At 40.2% G+C, this 17,124-nt stretch overlaps 1 protein-coding gene across 3 annotated transcripts in view; it reads right to left on the reverse strand.

Annotated features, from left to right (window-relative positions):
- The window catches only part of bchs (WD repeat and FYVE domain containing 3 bchs), a 1,877,108-nt gene that overhangs the window by 1,798,984 nt on the left and 61,000 nt on the right, over positions 1–17,124 (reverse strand). For all 3 annotated transcript variants that reach the window (XM_090389621.1, XM_090389619.1, XM_090389620.1), the window contains exon 3: positions 6,504–6,726. In XM_090389621.1, coding sequence (XP_090245747.1) covers positions 6,504–6,704 — 201 coding nt within the window. In that variant the 5' untranslated portion in view covers positions 6,705–6,726. The remainder of the gene's footprint in view (positions 1–6,503; positions 6,727–17,124) is intronic.

The following is a 17,124-nucleotide window of genomic DNA, read 5'->3' on the forward strand; positions in this document are numbered from 1 at the left end:
ATGGAGCGTTATACGCACAGCAACAGCTTCTATTTCAGTTTGAAGTGGAATATGTTTAGTTGGAATCACTGAATTTATCAGGATTGCTATACCACCATGGGCAGCATTTGCTGTATTACGATCCCTTCGATAAAGGCAATAGTTCTTTATCGAAGGAGAAATTTGCAAAGTTAAGTAAGTTTCCTGAAGACAAAGGGCAACTGGAGAAAATCGATTTATTAGATCTTGGATATCGACTGTATTGCAACGAAAGCCTCTGCAGTTCCATTGTAAAATACAAGGCATTATTTGTGTTTAGTTGATGGAGCTGATTCTGACTGCTTTTTGAAAGTGACTGGTTTATGGCGATCCAATTTGTGTTTGTCTTTTTTTTGGAAGACTGGCCGACCAGTGTCCATTTCTTCTTCTTCGGCATGGATCTCTAAAAGAGGATCTTCCTCTATAGATGTGCCATCTGGTTGTGTCTCGAATATTTTTGATTATATTTGAATTTGTAATACATGCTGTGGTAGCACTCATTGGAGGAGGAGTATTATTTGCTTGGTCTGAGAGTTTGGGTTGGTGTTTACGTACATTTGGTTTTTCCTCAGAGAGGACAGTTCTAGCCCAATCTGAAATTGAAATATTAGTAGGAACTGTAACATTAGTTTGAGTAGAGACTGTTTGGTATTTTTTAACTGCATTAGCATAGGAAATATTTTTATTCATAGTAGGTGCCACTAGTCTTCTCGCTTCTGGGTAACTTACTTTGTTCTCAACCTTGTATTTTACAATTTGTTTCTCCGTTTTCCATTTTTCACAAGTTCTGGAATAGGCAGGATGATCACCTTTGCAATTTGGACAGGTCATTTTTGTAGTCGTACAGTCACTTTGTATGTGATCCGAGGAACCACAGTTGGGGCAGACAGGAACTCCTCTGCATACAGTTTGTGAGTGGCCATACTTTTGGCATTTGTAACACCTTAAAGGGTTTGGAATGTACGGCCGGATTCGGCAAAGTAAATAACCTGCTTTTACAGAGGAGGGTAAGTTGGGTGTATTGAAGGTGAGAATAATATTTCTTGTAGGTGTAAGTACATTATCTTTCTTAATCATTATTCGTCTTGCTTCAATTACGTGTTTTCCCTGCAGCTCTTGGGTTATTTCTTCCTCAGTAACATTTAATAAGTCCCAACTGGATATCACACCCTTAGATGAATTTAGAGTTGTGTGCGGGGATATTTTAACTGGAATTCCAGCAAAATTTGTAAGCTGTAACAGCTTCTCAGAATGTCTGTGGTTGGTGGTTTCTACTAGTAAGTCTCCTGATTGCAGTCTCTTCACCATCTTGGGAGATCCTGCAATACCCTCCATATGTTTTTGTATGACAAACGGAGACAATTTATTAATGGGCTGACTAGTAAGAGAGTGGATAATTAAGAACGATGGGCAAGGTTGCTCCATCCGATCAGTCTTTTGTCTCTTTGGATTTTCGTTCTCAATATCCTGATGGTCTGTGTTTGCCATGTTTGCTCCTTTTAGCCCTTGGCAAGTGGTCTTACTTGCCAAGATTTCCGGCCCCGCCACGGGGAGGCAGGAGCAGTGCCGCTAGGAGGCCAAGCGGTTAAAGTGTTAGTTAGTTAGTGGAAATAGAAATATATGGATAAATAAAGAAAGGTGAATTTCCTTTCTCTGTTCTAACTTGTGGCTTTTAAGTGTAGAACGATATAGAAATAAAGCTGCTAATAGAAACGTACAAAATTAGAAAAAACTTTAATCGCTTTTGATGAGCACTATATATAGCAGAAAAATCACTTGACCTCGAATTCGCTTGGCGCCTGGGGCCGTTAATTGCTGGAACAAACTTCCATCTGTCATTGTGGAAGTTGATAGATTGAATAAATTTAAGGAGGAACCGGACAGGCATTTCAAGGGAATGGTGTGATTTTTTTTTTTTTTGGCTGATGCTGCATAAGCTCATACACATGCCTGCTTGCATCACATGCCACTACTACAACTGTTTGTTTGTTATTTGGATTTTAGGAGCATTAGCAACTAAGGCCATATTGCTCCGGGGATATGCGGTGGTCATTCCCTGACCTTTCCGCATCCTCCGTATTTGGTGGTCACGGGCTCGAACCCCGGTCTAATCAAGAAGCGTGTGCTACGCACTGCTGCTCCTGCCCACCTGGCTACGGAGGCGCCACTACTACAACTACTATAACTTTAGTAGTATCAAACTCAAGATGGTTCATAATAAAAAGGACTTGTGAGCAGCTCTAATAATAATATTCTCTAAACAGTGCAGACAGGCTGCTAGGATAGCTCATGGACTCTTGTCAATTATACATAGGACATTTAGGCTGCATCTTGAATAGCATCACAGGTTTGGAGACAGCTTTTTAATAACGATGTGGATCTGATAGAGAGGATGTTAGTGTGTTTGGAAACCAGGCATCTGTGAGGTGATCTGATTGAAACTTAAAGCCATTAAAAATTTCAATAGCTGTAAGGGCATTTTTATACTTAGTCAAGTGAAATATACAGTAAAAAAAAAAAATAAAGTAAAACTGCAGCCATTATCAACCCACTGCAGGACGGAAGCCTCCTCAACAATTCATGCTGAGCGAAATGGACCATAATCTGCCACGCTGTTCCAGCGCGGGTTGGCAGATCGACAGTATTTAGCAGTCAAGGGCTTGAACCCCGGTCTACTCAAAGAGCGTGTACTAGTGCACTCCCGCTCCTGACCACTCGGCTACGGAATACAGAGATGGCATTAATTTAAATTGAGAAGGAATAATTGCAATGAAATGTTGAAAAATTTTCTTTCTACAAGAGTGTGAATGACTGCTACAATAAACACCCATCTAATCTTGGTTGGAAGTTTATCTAAATTTACAGAGCTACTCAACAAACACATCAAAAAAATGGTCAAAAAAAAAAAAAGCAAGGAAATGATAGTAGTTGATTTATTTTTATTATTTTTTTTTATTTTGGCTGATACTACATAAGTTTGCTTTCCTTCATTGTTTTGTTAATGTAATACTAATACATAATTAATAGCAATAGTAGAGGCATTTGATGCAAGAAAGCAAGCTTATGCAGCATCAGCCAAAAATAAAAATAAAAAAAAAAAAAAAAACACTTCCACTTCACCCCTCTGTCCATTCGAAATACTTGTCCAGCTGAGCCTTAAAAACTTATTTAGGCTATCAACTTCCACGACACGGGATGGAAGTCTGTTCCACCAACCACCCACCCACCCACCCTCCAAAGGCAAATTTCCGCACGTCTATCCTACATCTGTCTTTCCTCATTTGAATTTATGCCCCCTCAGGGGCATAAATTCAAATTGATTATTCTGGGCAAGAGGAAGGTTCCCATCAGCTTGCTTTCATGCATCAAATGCCTCTACTAATGCTATTAATTATGTATTAGTATTACATTAACAAAACAATGAAGAAAAGCAAACTTATGTAGTATCAGCCAAAATAAAAAAAACCATTCAAGGCTTTATACACCTCTATCAGATCACCTCGCTGGTGCCTAGTCTCCAGACACTGTAATTTGCAAAACTTAAGCCTTTCTTCATAAGAGCACCCCTTCGTTCCATTCACTAATCTTGTTGCCCTTCTCTGTACTCGTTCCAGCAGCTCTAAATTTTTCTTCAAATGAGGCCTCCAGACCTGTATACAGTACTCTAGGTGTGGCCTGACCAATGCCTTATACAAGGGAATAATCACCTCCTTATCCCTGCTAGAAAAATTCCTATATATCATTGACAATACACCATAAGCTACTCTTGCAGCCCGTCTGCACTGCTCAGAGAACTTCATATCTGCCTGCACAACCACCCTCAGGTCCCTTTCATTCTCTACCACTGTCAGTGTAGTACCAAAGAGTTGATACGTGGCTCTGGGGTTGCTGTTTCCCATATGTAGTACTTTACATTTGTCAATATTAAACTTCATTTGTCACCTCTTAGCCCATCTGCTCAACCTTTCCAGATCCGGTTGTGTCAGTAGTGTCCTTGACAACCCTGCCAACCTTCGTATCGTCTGCAAACTTGGACATTAAGCTTGATATACCATCATCAATATCATTTATAAATACAGAAAATAGTAATGGACCCAACACTGAACCCTGAGGAACTCCACTAATAATATTAGTCCACGATGAGCAGTGTCCATTCATTACCACACTGTCTTCTCCCTCTCAACCACCCCTTTATCCATAGCAGCAATGCCACACTGCTCCAATTTGTGCAGCAGTCTTCCATGTGCAACAATATCAAAAGCCTTTCTAAGATCCAAGTATATAATATCAAAGTTATTCCCTGCATCCAGTTCTTTTGTGACTGCATCATAGTATCCAATCAAATTGGTCAGGCAAGACTTCCCCTTAACAAAATCATGCTGTGTCCGAGCTATAACTGAAGTCTTGTCTAGATGATCCTGCAGTGCTTCTTTAACCAGTGCCTCCATTAATTTTCCTGGAACAGAAGTTAAACTCACAGGTCTATAATTACTTGTGTCAGCCTTTGATCCACTGTGAATTGGGGTCACATTTGCACATCTCCAGTCTGTGGTTACCTCCCCTGAGTCCAAGGAAGCTCTCATAATTATGGCTAAGGGTTTGCTTACTTCCTTTGCTGCCTCTTTAATATAACTAGATAGATCCCATCCACCCGAGGTGCCTTTCTTGTGTTTATCTTCAACAATTTCTCTTCCACTTTACTCTCAGTTATTACAAGATTCTCTAGCTTACTGCTAGAGTTGAATACACCTCTGGCATTCCCCCTTGCTGAATAACTCCTCATGTGTGAATGTAGATGCAAAATATTCATTTAGTTTGTTAGCTACCTGAGCAAGATCATCAACAGTTGACCCATCTATATCAAGTGGACCAATCTGATTCATCCCCTTCCTTCTAGAGTTTACATAAGTAAAGAACTCTTTGCTGTTTTTCTTTGCATCCCTTGCCAAAGATTTCTCGTAATCTGCCTTCGCCTGCCTAACCTCCTTTGTAACTTGGTTACAGATCAACTTGTATGTATCATAGGCTTCTGTGTCACGTGTTAATTTATATGTATCCCATGCATTTTTCTTCTCTGCCATATGTCTCATTAGTTCATCTGACATCCATTTAGGCCTAAACCTTGAACAATATTTCTTGGTTGGTATGTAAAGCCTGGTAGCTTCCAAGATTAGTTCCATGAATGCTTCACATTTTGAATTTGCTGTTGGTAACATCATCAGTTGGTCCCACTATATAGAATTTAAATACTGTCTCAGACCATCATAGTCACCTTTATGAAAGCAATAACCCTTCCCTTTACCCCTAATGGTAGTTACCTCTTTGAGTAAATCCCACTTCAGCACACTGTGATCACTGCCACCTAGTGGTTCATTTATCTGCAGATTCTTAATGCATGAAGAATCACTACTGATAATCAAATCAAGTGTATTACTCCCTCTAATTGCCTCCTGAACTTGCTGATGTAGAAAACAATCATCCAATAAATCCACAAAAGCCTTGCTAGTGTGTGAGTAACCAGCCCACAAATTCCAGTCAATATCTGGGAAATTAAAATCCCCCATTATAAGACTCTCTGATGTACTGGCCCACTCTATTTCCCTGTACAGTTTCTTATTATATCATCAGAGTCATTAGGCCTATAGCACACTCCTACTCTTAATTTTGATCTCCCAATGCTTGTCACACCAAACTGACTTGACACTGCACTATCCAGCGATGTTGACTGGCTTCACTTCCTTGGATTTTATGTGTTTCTTAACTAAAAGCATAACCCCTCCTCCCTTCAAATCCTCTCTATCCTTTCTGTACACATTGTACTCCCCAAATTCCAGTTCTGCATTCCTTATATCTGTGTGACACCACGTCTCTGATATCCCAACAATATCTGCCTTTGATGTTTTGAGCCATACCTCAAATTCATCAAATTTATTTACTAAACTCCTAGCATTGGTGTACACGCAAGTATACACGCACCTGTTTCTATTCTTAGCCACCCCTAACACAACTCATGTGTTTACTTGTACCGCAATGACTCCCAGCAGTCTCTGAAATATCCTGCATCTTGTTTTTCAGGCTTCTGCTTATTCCAATAGAAGCAGTGCAAGAATCACTTTCACCTCTGCCAGTGGCTACTGTTAATCTTTGTATCCCCCCAAGGTAGCAGTTTTCCGACCCACCTAACACTGCCTCAATAGCATCAGCAAATATTCTTGCACCCTTTCTATTTAAGTGCATCCCATCCCTGTAGAAGCAATCTCTCCTGTTAACAAGTAAGTAATACTAATACATAATTAATAATAATGGTAATACAGGCTGCATTCTGAAGCAGCATGTATTAGTATGCCATTGATATATAATCAAAAATTGCCTAAATAGCAATTCGACAAAGCACTTGTTGAGAAATGCTTTATCGTTTTATATACTAAATATTGCAAAAGCATTGAGCTTTACCACCCAAAAATATTTATATGGATTATTCTTACCTTGCAAAAGAGAGGTAGCATGTTATAAAGTCTCATTTCCTGTTCCTGCTGACTTAAAGAGTGAGGAGGATGGGCAAGCTCTGCAAACAATTTATGCAAATGCATTAAGCCCAATGCCGTATGTTGTGTGGTTTGAGGTGGATCTTCTCCCATTGCAGCCCCTCGGGAATGACCCACTAACAACTTACGCATAATATTCATTCTGTACTATAAAAATCTGGGCCTGTAAATATTAAAGATTTCTTAAAGTTATATAAATAAATATCAGGAATCAATAAAACTAACCACTAAGAACTCATGAATACTATTCGTTCTGAACTACAAAACTCTGGGCTTGCAAAAAGTACAAATGTTTTTCAACTGATATTAATTAATATCAAGCATCATGTGGAAATGTGTTCTGTGTTATGTAGGGTGGCTTCTGAACACTAGTCCAATTCCAACACGGTGCACAATATACTGCTAATATGTAACTAAGAAAATGGACAGAAATGTATCACTACTATGTTTGAACAGTGTGTGTGTGTGTGTGTGTGTGTGTGTGTGTGTGTGTGTGTGTGTGTGTGCGCGCGCGCGTGTGTGTGTGTGTGTGTGAGAGAGAGAGAGAGAGAGAGACTATAAAATACATTTGTGCATCGTGTCCAAGTACCTCTCCATGCCATGAAGAAGTGGGCCACAACTGTGCCCATCTTATCCTATATATAGGACTGATGATATCTCACATTCTGGGATAGGACTAATGACATCCCACACTTTAGTCCCTTGAGACTGTCACAGAAATTCTCTCAGGTATGCCAAGCTGGGCTTGCGACCTGGGAGTCAAAAGCTTATCAAGCTGATATTCTATGACACTCGAGTGGACCTAATTTCTGTAAAGTCCAGTCGGTCTGTAACCCCTCTGCCTTCAGCCAAATCCTCTGCTTGCACCATTACAATGGTGAGACTGTTAGTAGCCTTCAGTATAACCCAAATGTGTAAGTCCTGAAATATGGCAACTAGAATACCGGAGATGACAACCCGGGTGTGAAAAAACATAAGCAGGGGTCGAGGTGTGGCACCCACACCACACGGAGGAATACCACCCCCCTCTGTGTGCAGGCATACTAGGTGGTAGATGATTCTCATCAACTGGTGCAATACCACCACTTTGGCTTACTGGAGGCTTGAAGTGGTGGACCCAGTGTTTAATCTCCAGAGCAAAGTGCTGGCAACCCCATCTCTTCCTTCATGCAGTATATATTGACACCTTTTGAGGTATCATGGCAAGATCCAATCTTCCTTAGACTTTGAGGGAGCAGCTCAAAAACAGTGTTTGCAGGCCAGCCACTATATAGTCCACCAGACCAAACCTATTGGTTACCCTATAGGAGGTTTCCAGATCAGATAGTGTATAATCTTGCTGCCCCACCTCTGCCAAATAATGACTGGAAGGAGTTTGAGTAGTGTGTATATGGAGGACATTGTCAAGGCCATGTTATGTCAAGAAGCTGGGTATATTCTTGCCATATCCAAAAATTTCATTATTTCATACAGCATCTCCTCCCCACCTTTTCTTACTACTGAATACACCATGAATTTTCAAACTAATAGAACAAACTTATCTGCAAAAATATCTAAGCCTCTCAAACACTTCCTTGTTCATTTCACAAATGTATATGGTCCCAGTTCCAATCTCAATGATATCTATTTTCACTTACATTTTCTGACAAAATACCAGTAATTGGTTGATTCAACCACTTCTCATCTCAATTGTCCAAATTATTCACTTTCTGATTCTTTTCACTTCAAAGGTGGTACTTGTGCATATATCTGTTCTTATATTCCTTATAGATCTCTCCTCTTCTCGATCTTCTCTGGCTTAAAATCTCTCTACCACATTCTGTCAAATTCATCTGTTGCTGTTATCATTTTCCCAACTCCACTAATCACTTGGAACTTTTTGACTTCCTCTCTTTGAGTGAAACTTTCCTAACCAATGAGGTAATTTTCTTTGGTGATTTAAATGTTCACAACTCCAGATGGTTTCCATTTTCTAGTCACTCGAAACCAGCTGATGGAAGTGATGAGGCTTTTGCAATTACTACCACCTCACACATTGTTCATTTATCTACTAAAATACCAGACAATCCTAACCACACAACCAACACGCTTGATCTTTTTCTCACAAACAACCCTTCTAGGTACACAGTCAAGGTGAGTGGACATCCAGATATGTCAGATCACAACTTGGTGATGTTCTCTTCTACAATGGAGCCTTTCTCTTGTGACCATTCTCAACCTCATGTTGTTTGGCATTACAAGAATGCAGACTGGGATGAGCTACGAGATTTCTTTTTTCCTTTTTCCTTGATCAGATTACTGTTTCAAATCTTCTGATGTCAACGTTTAATCAGATCGTGTCAGTGAAATTATTCTTGTAAGCATGAAATCCTTTATTCCACACTCCACCTCAAAATTTCGTCCTCTATTACACCTTGGTTTCCCAATAAATGAGCTAAGGATGTTCAAGATAAAAATGTTGTATATTGTAACTGGCTTGCATTCAAATCTCCAAATTCATTTTCTGTCAACACAAAGCTCATGAAAATTATAAAGAAGTTATTAATCAGTCCAAATTAGAAATTTGAAGAGGCTAAGAGCAGAAAAACTGCTTCTTGTCCAAATAGTAGTCAAGCATTCTAGTCTCTTGCCAAAGATATTGGCTGCAACTTTTACCCATCTATTTTCCTGCCTCTGTCAAAACCAGATGGATCTTTTAAAACCTCAGCTAAAGATATAGCTGACCTGATAGCAACCTGCTTTTCTTCTAATTCATGCACTGATGATCTTAGCAAACCACCTCCTACCATTCCCAGTACACTCCATTCAGTGTCTCCTGTGGTCTTCCATCAAAAGGATGTCAGACAAATTTTTGAACACTCTTGATGCAAAAAAAGCACCAGTTCCTGATGGGATTTCTGCACTCACGTCTGTTTTGTGGCACCTTATTATACCTTCTTATTCAACCAGTGTTTTCCTTTCTGCTGGGAAATTTGCTCATATCCAGCCAGTTCCTAATCGTTCCATTGCACTTACTTCTACTCTTTCTAAAGTAATGAAGAAATCAATTAACTGCAAACTCTTAAATTATCTAGATCGATATCACCAGTATGCATCAGTGTCAATCCACTGGTGATATTCTGGTTTATGTTACTGATCTATGGACAAATTCAATGGAAAAAATTTGGTGAAATTCAAGAATTTCATAAAACATTTCAAAGACTTTTCATTGTGTTTGGCATAGAGGTCTTCTAAATAGGCTTCCATCTTATGGTTTGCCAACTCTTTTTTGTAATTGAGTATCCAGTTTTCTCTCTCACCACTCATTGCGGGTGACGGAGATGGCTCTCCGTCTTCTAACTTCTCCACTAATGCTGGTGTTCCCCAAGGTTCAGTTTTCTCCCACTCTTTTCCTTTTGTATATTAATGACCTTCCACGGACTGGAAATCCTATCTACAGTTTTGCTGATGATAGCACATTGCATTCCACCTTACAGTTTGACATTGCCCTGCACAAGCAGCTTCAACTTCTCGAATATTCACTACAATTCCTTAAATGCTGATCTTCAGGTATTTCTCCAGTGGGGCAAAGATAGCTTAGTTTATTTCAATCCTTCTAAACCTCCATCCTGTTTTACATCTTGCTTTTTTTTTTTTTTTTTTTTTTGGTAGTTGGCGCATCGGCTTCTGTGGCCATAGTGCAGTACTTTGATCCAAGCCCGAGGTGGGATTCAAACCCACGACCTTTGGGTTGCCAGGCAGGCACTTTACCCACCTGGCTAGCCCGGTCAGCTTACACCTTGCAAAAAATAAAAGGGTTCCTCTGCTCATCTTCAATGACACTCTAATTTCTAGACAAGATCAAGTATCTCTATTGGGAATACCCTGACTTCTAATCTCTTTTGGCATAAGCAAATTAGAAATACTGCTTCTTCTGCATCTAAAAAACTGTAAACTTTAACTGTCAGCAGTACTTTTCTTCCAAACAGCTGTTCACTCTGTACAAATCAACCCTACCATGGAATATTGTTCCCACATCTAGGGCATTCCTCTCCCAAAAAAAAAACCACCCTGAGGCTTCTAGATTCCATTCAGAAGAGGGCAGTTGGGTTAATTAATGACTCATCTGTAACAGTCTCTCTCCACTCTCACTCTCTCACACAGACTTTTTTTGCTCTCTCTTCCAAAATAGTCTGAAAATACACCTCAACCGGTCAACATCCTTTTACTATCCAACTTCAGACTCATAGAACCAATTTTTCTTCTTCCTCATTTATTCATTGAACTTCTGTTTTTCTGGAAAATCCTTCCTTCATACCTATTTCCTGAAAATTACAATTTACAGAAATTCAAGTCTAGTGTCAAAAAGTATCTTCTCTCATCTTCTCAACTTTTAGCGCATACATGACACAAGTACTACAGCTTCTAATATCTCTCGTGTTTGGAGGTTTTATAAAAAAAAAATAAAAGAAAAACACTCACAGGACAAGGGCTCACACTGTAAGTGCCAGCAATCCCCCAGGAGTGCAAACCACAGAAACAAAAAAAAAAAACACTTTATTGAAAATCAGAGTGCCAAGAAATGCAGTAATAAAAGAATCCCATGCTACTAAAAACCTATCCCAGCAGTGGCAACAGGATATAAAAAAGAAAAGATGTATTACTACCCCTGCACCAAGAGAAGGAAAGAAGAAGAGAAATCTGGTCCAAGCGAGGAGCAGGGGGTGGAAAGGGGGAGAACTTGAGGTAGAAATCCTATGACCTTAATTGTTTATGATGTTAACTGTTGTTCTCTTCAAGAAACTATTCCAAAAATTTCTTTGAGTAGAAGATACATTTCTTCTGTACTAATTAGTTCATGTTCACATTCAGGAGCAAAAGTATCTACAGACAGAGTAAGAGGAAGGAGGAGATCATCAAAATGATAGCATTTTGATGATCTCCTCCTTCTGATAGCAAAAGTATAGAATGTGGACCCAGTTTTCACAGACCACCAAGTGGCAAAAATTAGTGGTATAGATGCCAATTTGTAGAGCTTGGTATTAAAAGAGACATAGATGCTGAAGAAGGAAGAGATAAATGTTTGGGAAAAATCACTTCACTGTTTTTTTGTTTTGTTTTTTGTGTGTTTGCCTAAAATAATATTTAGTATAAATACTTTTGTAACTACACCTTTTTCTGAATCAGCCCAGCAATCCTGCCATAAAAAGAGCAGTGTATCCCAGCAACTGGTCTTTTTTGCTCTAGTTTCAGCACTGATATCAACATTAACAGCGAGAACTTTGGCAGCAATCTTATTCCTGAAATTCATGTCATCAACCTCGTTGATGACATGAATTTCCAATGGAGGTCATCCCAAGGTTACCTGTAGAGTCAGAGATGAGTCCATTCTATAGGCTTTAGTGATGGCAAGAAGCATGGATCTTTTGTGTTTGTAGCAGCTTATTCTAGCATGCAGCAAACTTATTCATTAGTACAACCCCCACGCAAAGTTGATAATAGGAATAAAAACTGTGTTATATAGCATAGATGGCATTCTCCTATTAATACCCCAGTTTTGTTTGACAACTCTAATCATCAGCATGCCCACAAACATTTTTATTCTTTTTGCTATGTTTTTTGGCATGCAGTAAGAAAGATGACCTATTGCCCATTATCACCCTTGATGTTTGGCTTCAGTCACCATAGACATGGATTTCCCCATTGATCTTTATTGTCAGCAATCTATTATATCTTAGTTTGCCCTTGAAGATCATTTGTGTTTTTGTTGTTGTGATTAGTAAACTGTGAACTGATCAACTTTTTATGTAAAAAGTAGATCAACTGATCTACTTTTGTGATTAGCAGTTTGTTGTGAACTGATCAAGTATATGGTTGGCCAAATTCTCAATTTCAGTAGTTTCCCCAGAGAAGAATAGCGAAACCAGTGGCATAAGCAATTTGGTGCATACTGTCTTATTGTTTTTGAAGACAGATGTCCACAGACGGATTCCATTAGAGTAGGCCTAAAATGGATCTTTATGTGAAGAGCCATTCTTGATACACATGGATTTAACCTTAATAATTACAGATCTTTCAGTAAGGTAGCTTTTGATTATGTGGAAGAGTTGGAAGGAGCAGTCAACTGTGTGAAGATGATTAGAGATGCATTCCCAACACAGGGAGTTGAAACCACCCTCAAAATGGCCAGGATATATATATTTGTACTTTCTTCAATGAATATTACAAAGTCAACCAGGATGTCTTCACATGAGTCATCTGGGCTAAACCCATTCATGTAAAGGACAGTCAAGGTTCTGCTAGCTATTAATCTCTTTAGCAACTGCCCAAATTAGCTAGTAGTACAGTATGTCTAAAAATATACAGGGTGTTTCAGTTAAACGTTTCAGAACTTCTAAGAGGGGTAGGGTAATCAAACTCGAAATCATATAGCAATGTGGAGTCGGAAATGCTTTCCTGAAGCAGTGTTGTACACAGAAGCACCATAAAGAAAAGAGACCGTAAGTGAGAAATCGTTTTAATAATACATGAAAAGAAGCAAAAGGTACATGGATTAAAGTAAGTGTTCGAAGTTTCTTCCACGGGCTAAAATGCACGCCTCACATCTCCGACGCATGGACATCCGAACATTCTGGAATACTCCAGGCGAATTTCGAATTTCTTCGGCAGCTACTGCGATTCTTGCAACCAGCTCCACAGCATTGTCAACAGGGGTGTCATAAACTAGCGATTTCATATGACCCCAGAAATAAAAATCAAGACATGATAGGTTGGGTGATCGAGCAGGCCAACGCACGGGACCACCACGTCCGATCCACTGTTGACCAAATGTGACATCCAGGTAGTTATGAACATCTCCGCTATAATGGGCAGGGGCTCCATCGTGTTGGAACCACATTGTCTGTTGCGTCGATGCAGAAATCTGTTCATCTCTCAAAAGTTGTGGCAATACTTGCTGCAGAAAGATCAAGTAGATAGGTCCGGTTAGACGACACGGTAACAGGTAAGGTCCGATGAGGTGACCTCCCATAATACCGGCCCATACATTGACCGAAAATCGAATCTGTGCTGCACGACGTCGTATTGCATGCGGGTTCTCAACCGCCCAGATATGGTCGTTATGCGTGTTGAAAATTCCTTCCCTTGTGAAGGATGCCTCATCGGAAAACAACACTTCAGCAGGAAAAAGGGGATTTGTAGCACATTTTCCAAGGTACCACTGTGCGAAAGCAATACGAGGTGCATAATCCTCCGGTTGCTGTGTCTGGACACGCTGCACGTGAAACGGATGCATGTCTTGTTCTCGGAGAATCCTCCAGACGCTGCAATGGGAAACCCCGACTGCGTTTGCTAGACTTCGTGTAGAGTCGTTCTTGGATTCCCCTGTACATGCTGCAGCACATTCTGTTCGACGGCTGGAGTCCGTGCTGTTCTTACCCTGTCCCTGTCAGCTCTTTCAAATGAACCTCTCTCAGCTAACCTCTGGTGCAGTCTTGCAAAGAAATGACTGGGAATACGCCTCGTCGGATATCGTTCCGCGTACAAACGCTGTGCGGCTGACCCACTACAATTTGCAGCCCCGTATGCCAAATGCATATCGGCTAACTCTGCGTTCGTGTAATCATCCATCCTACTAACTTGGCGTTCTTGTGCGAAATTAACATGCCCTGCACTAAAGCTCGGAATTTTCGATTCTGCCCATTGGTATATGATTTCGAGTTGTCAGGATGTACCCTACCCCTCTTAGAAGTTCTGAAACGCTTAACTGAAACACCCTGTATATAAATTCATACACCGACCATTGAATAAAATTTTAAATTTAATATGACTACAATCTTTACACAAAAATATTTACAATAAACTATTGCGGAATGCTAAAAACTGTAATAAAAGATCATTTACAATAAAATTTGCTAAAATATAAAACATTAAAAGCGCTAAAAACCCGAAGCTTTCGGGAACGTCAGCTCCCTTCTTCAACAGTGATATGACTTCCTGCAACATCTCCTTAAGTAGCAGGCTCACGGTACCTCCACACGTGGTATTTCTCCACGTGGTTCAATCGGCACATGGTCAGAACTGGAAGCGGAAATGTCTCGGGAACATGGCAAAGAAAATCGTTCATCCGACCTTAATATAATTGTTTCAAAGATAGGATTAATACGTATACCTCTATCCCTATTGATGGTATTCCTACTGGATGAACTAATCCGTAAATCCTCGAGCCATTTACGCTCCCAGTATCCATGTGCACGATCCAAAATAATAGCGTCCTCCGGGGAGATTTGATGCTGCTTCTCCCAAAAATGTTCGGCCACAGCAGACTTGTTGTATTCAGCGGTTCTTATGGCATTTAAATGTTCCCCCAGACGTCGTTTAAATGTCCCTGAGCCGTCGTTTTGTTTCCCCCACATAACACTCCCCACAATCCGGGCATTCTATTCTATAAACCACTCCACTACTAAGATCTTTTGGTATGCGGTGTTTGACCTGAGACACAGCTGTGCACAGCCTCCGCCCAGGAAGCTGTACACAGCGTGTCCCATAACCCTGAAGAGTTTGTGAATTTTGTGGGGAATTTGACTATAAATGATGATGAGAGCATGATCTCTTGACATTATATCTTTATTTACATGTATTCCTATTAGTCATGCAGTATATTGTGTAAAAATGGCATTGACCAGGGATGCCTCCCTTGGTAATAGATCACTTCTCGGTGTGGAAGACATTTGCACCGGGGTAGAATTATGTCTAGCTAGTACTACCATGTTGTTTCAAGGAACTATGTATAAGCAGGTTCGCGGTACTGCCATGGGTTCACCCATTAGTGCCACCGTGGCCAATTTGGCCATGGAGGAGTTGGAAAGTAGGGTTTTTAGTGGGTGTTCGTTTCCTATTAGGAATTGGAGAAGATATGTTGATGATACCTTTGCCCTGGTCCAGAAGGGGAGGGAGGATGATGCCGTTTGCTGGCTTAATAGCTTCTCCCAATTTATACAATTCACCTCAGAGGTGGAAACGGGTGGTACCCTGTCATTTTTGGATGTATTGATCTCCAGGGTGGGTTTTAGACTTAAGACGTCAGTTTTTAAAAAACCCATGTGTAGAGGTCAATACACCCATTTCAATTCATCACAAGCTGGACAATATAAGAATAGTGTAGCAAAAGCTTTATTTGACAGAGTAAGATCACACTGTACCACTTCTGAGGATAAAGAAAGAGAAATTAATTGTGTCACGGCAGAATTTAGAAAGTGCGGATACCCCCAGAGGATCCTGGATAGATATAGTAGAGGAGTGTCCGAACGTAGGGAGTCGTTCGTTCCGGTAGCCACCGCATACATCCCCTACTATCCGGGCCTTACTGAACATCTGGCAAGAATTTTACGGGGTTATGGGACACGCTGTGTACAGCTTCCTGGGCGGAGGCTGTGCACAGCTGTGTCTCAGGTCAAAGACCGCATCCCAAAAGATCTTAGTAGTGGAGTGGTTTATAGAATAGAATGCCCGGATTGTGGGGAGTGTTATGTGGGGGAAACAAAACGATGGCTCAGGGATCGTCTGGGGGAACATTTAAATGCCATAAGAACCGCTGAATACAACAAGTCTTCTGTGGCCGAACATTTTTGGGAGAAGCAGCATCAAATCTCCCCGGAAGACGCTATTATTTTGGATCGTGCACATGGATACTGGGAGCGTAAATGGCTCGAGGGTTTACGGATTAGTTCATCCAGTAGGAATACCATCAATAGAGATAGAGGTATACGTATTAATCCTATCTTTGAAACAATTATATTAAGGTCGGAGGAATGATTTTCTTTGCCACGTTCCCGAGACATTTCCGCTTCCAGTTCTGACCATGTGCCGATTGAACCACGTGGAGAAATACCACGTGTGGAGGTACCGTGAGCCTGCTACTTAAGGAGATGTTGCAGGAAGTCATATCATTGTTGAAGAAGGGAACTGACGCTCCCGAAAGCTTCGGGTTTTTAGCGCTTTTAATGTTTTATATTTTAGCAAATTTTATTGTAAATGATCTTTTATTACAGTTTTTAGCATTCCGCAATAGTTTATTGTAAATATTTTTGTGTAAAGATTGTAGTCATATTAAATTTTATTCAATGGTCGGTGTATGAATTTATATATATTTTTAGACATGAGTTTTCCCGACCTCAGAGGCCTCTTTCAGGATAGTACAGTATGCTCTGGTTTCATTAGGAAGCTCTTCTGGTTTATGAATGATTTTTAAGAGGGTCATCTTCAGGCCTTTGGAGGGGCATCACCGGCACAAAACAAATTTCAAGCAAACATAAAACTAGTCAAGATAAGACTGGTTTGTTTTGTTTAGTTGGCGGCACAGCTCTAACCAAGTTTACCAGCACAGAACAAAATGTACACAGAATTTCATTCCAATCAGAATCGAGTCTCCAATCATAATGTTGAAAAGGATGACACGTAAACAGAATATCTACTGTTATGTGAATGTCAATTGTTTGCTGAAATTCAAACTCCTAATTCCTCTTTGCAAAGCAGTTGAACAGATTTATTATTTTATAAGTTCATTCAACTGTCAATTATTATA

Source organism: Mastigoproctus giganteus, chromosome 2 (assembly GCF_048544385.1).
Source record: "Mastigoproctus giganteus isolate SK-2022 chromosome 2, ASM4854438v1, whole genome shotgun sequence".
Taxonomy (NCBI): domain Eukaryota; kingdom Metazoa; phylum Arthropoda; class Arachnida; order Uropygi; family Thelyphonidae; genus Mastigoproctus; species Mastigoproctus giganteus.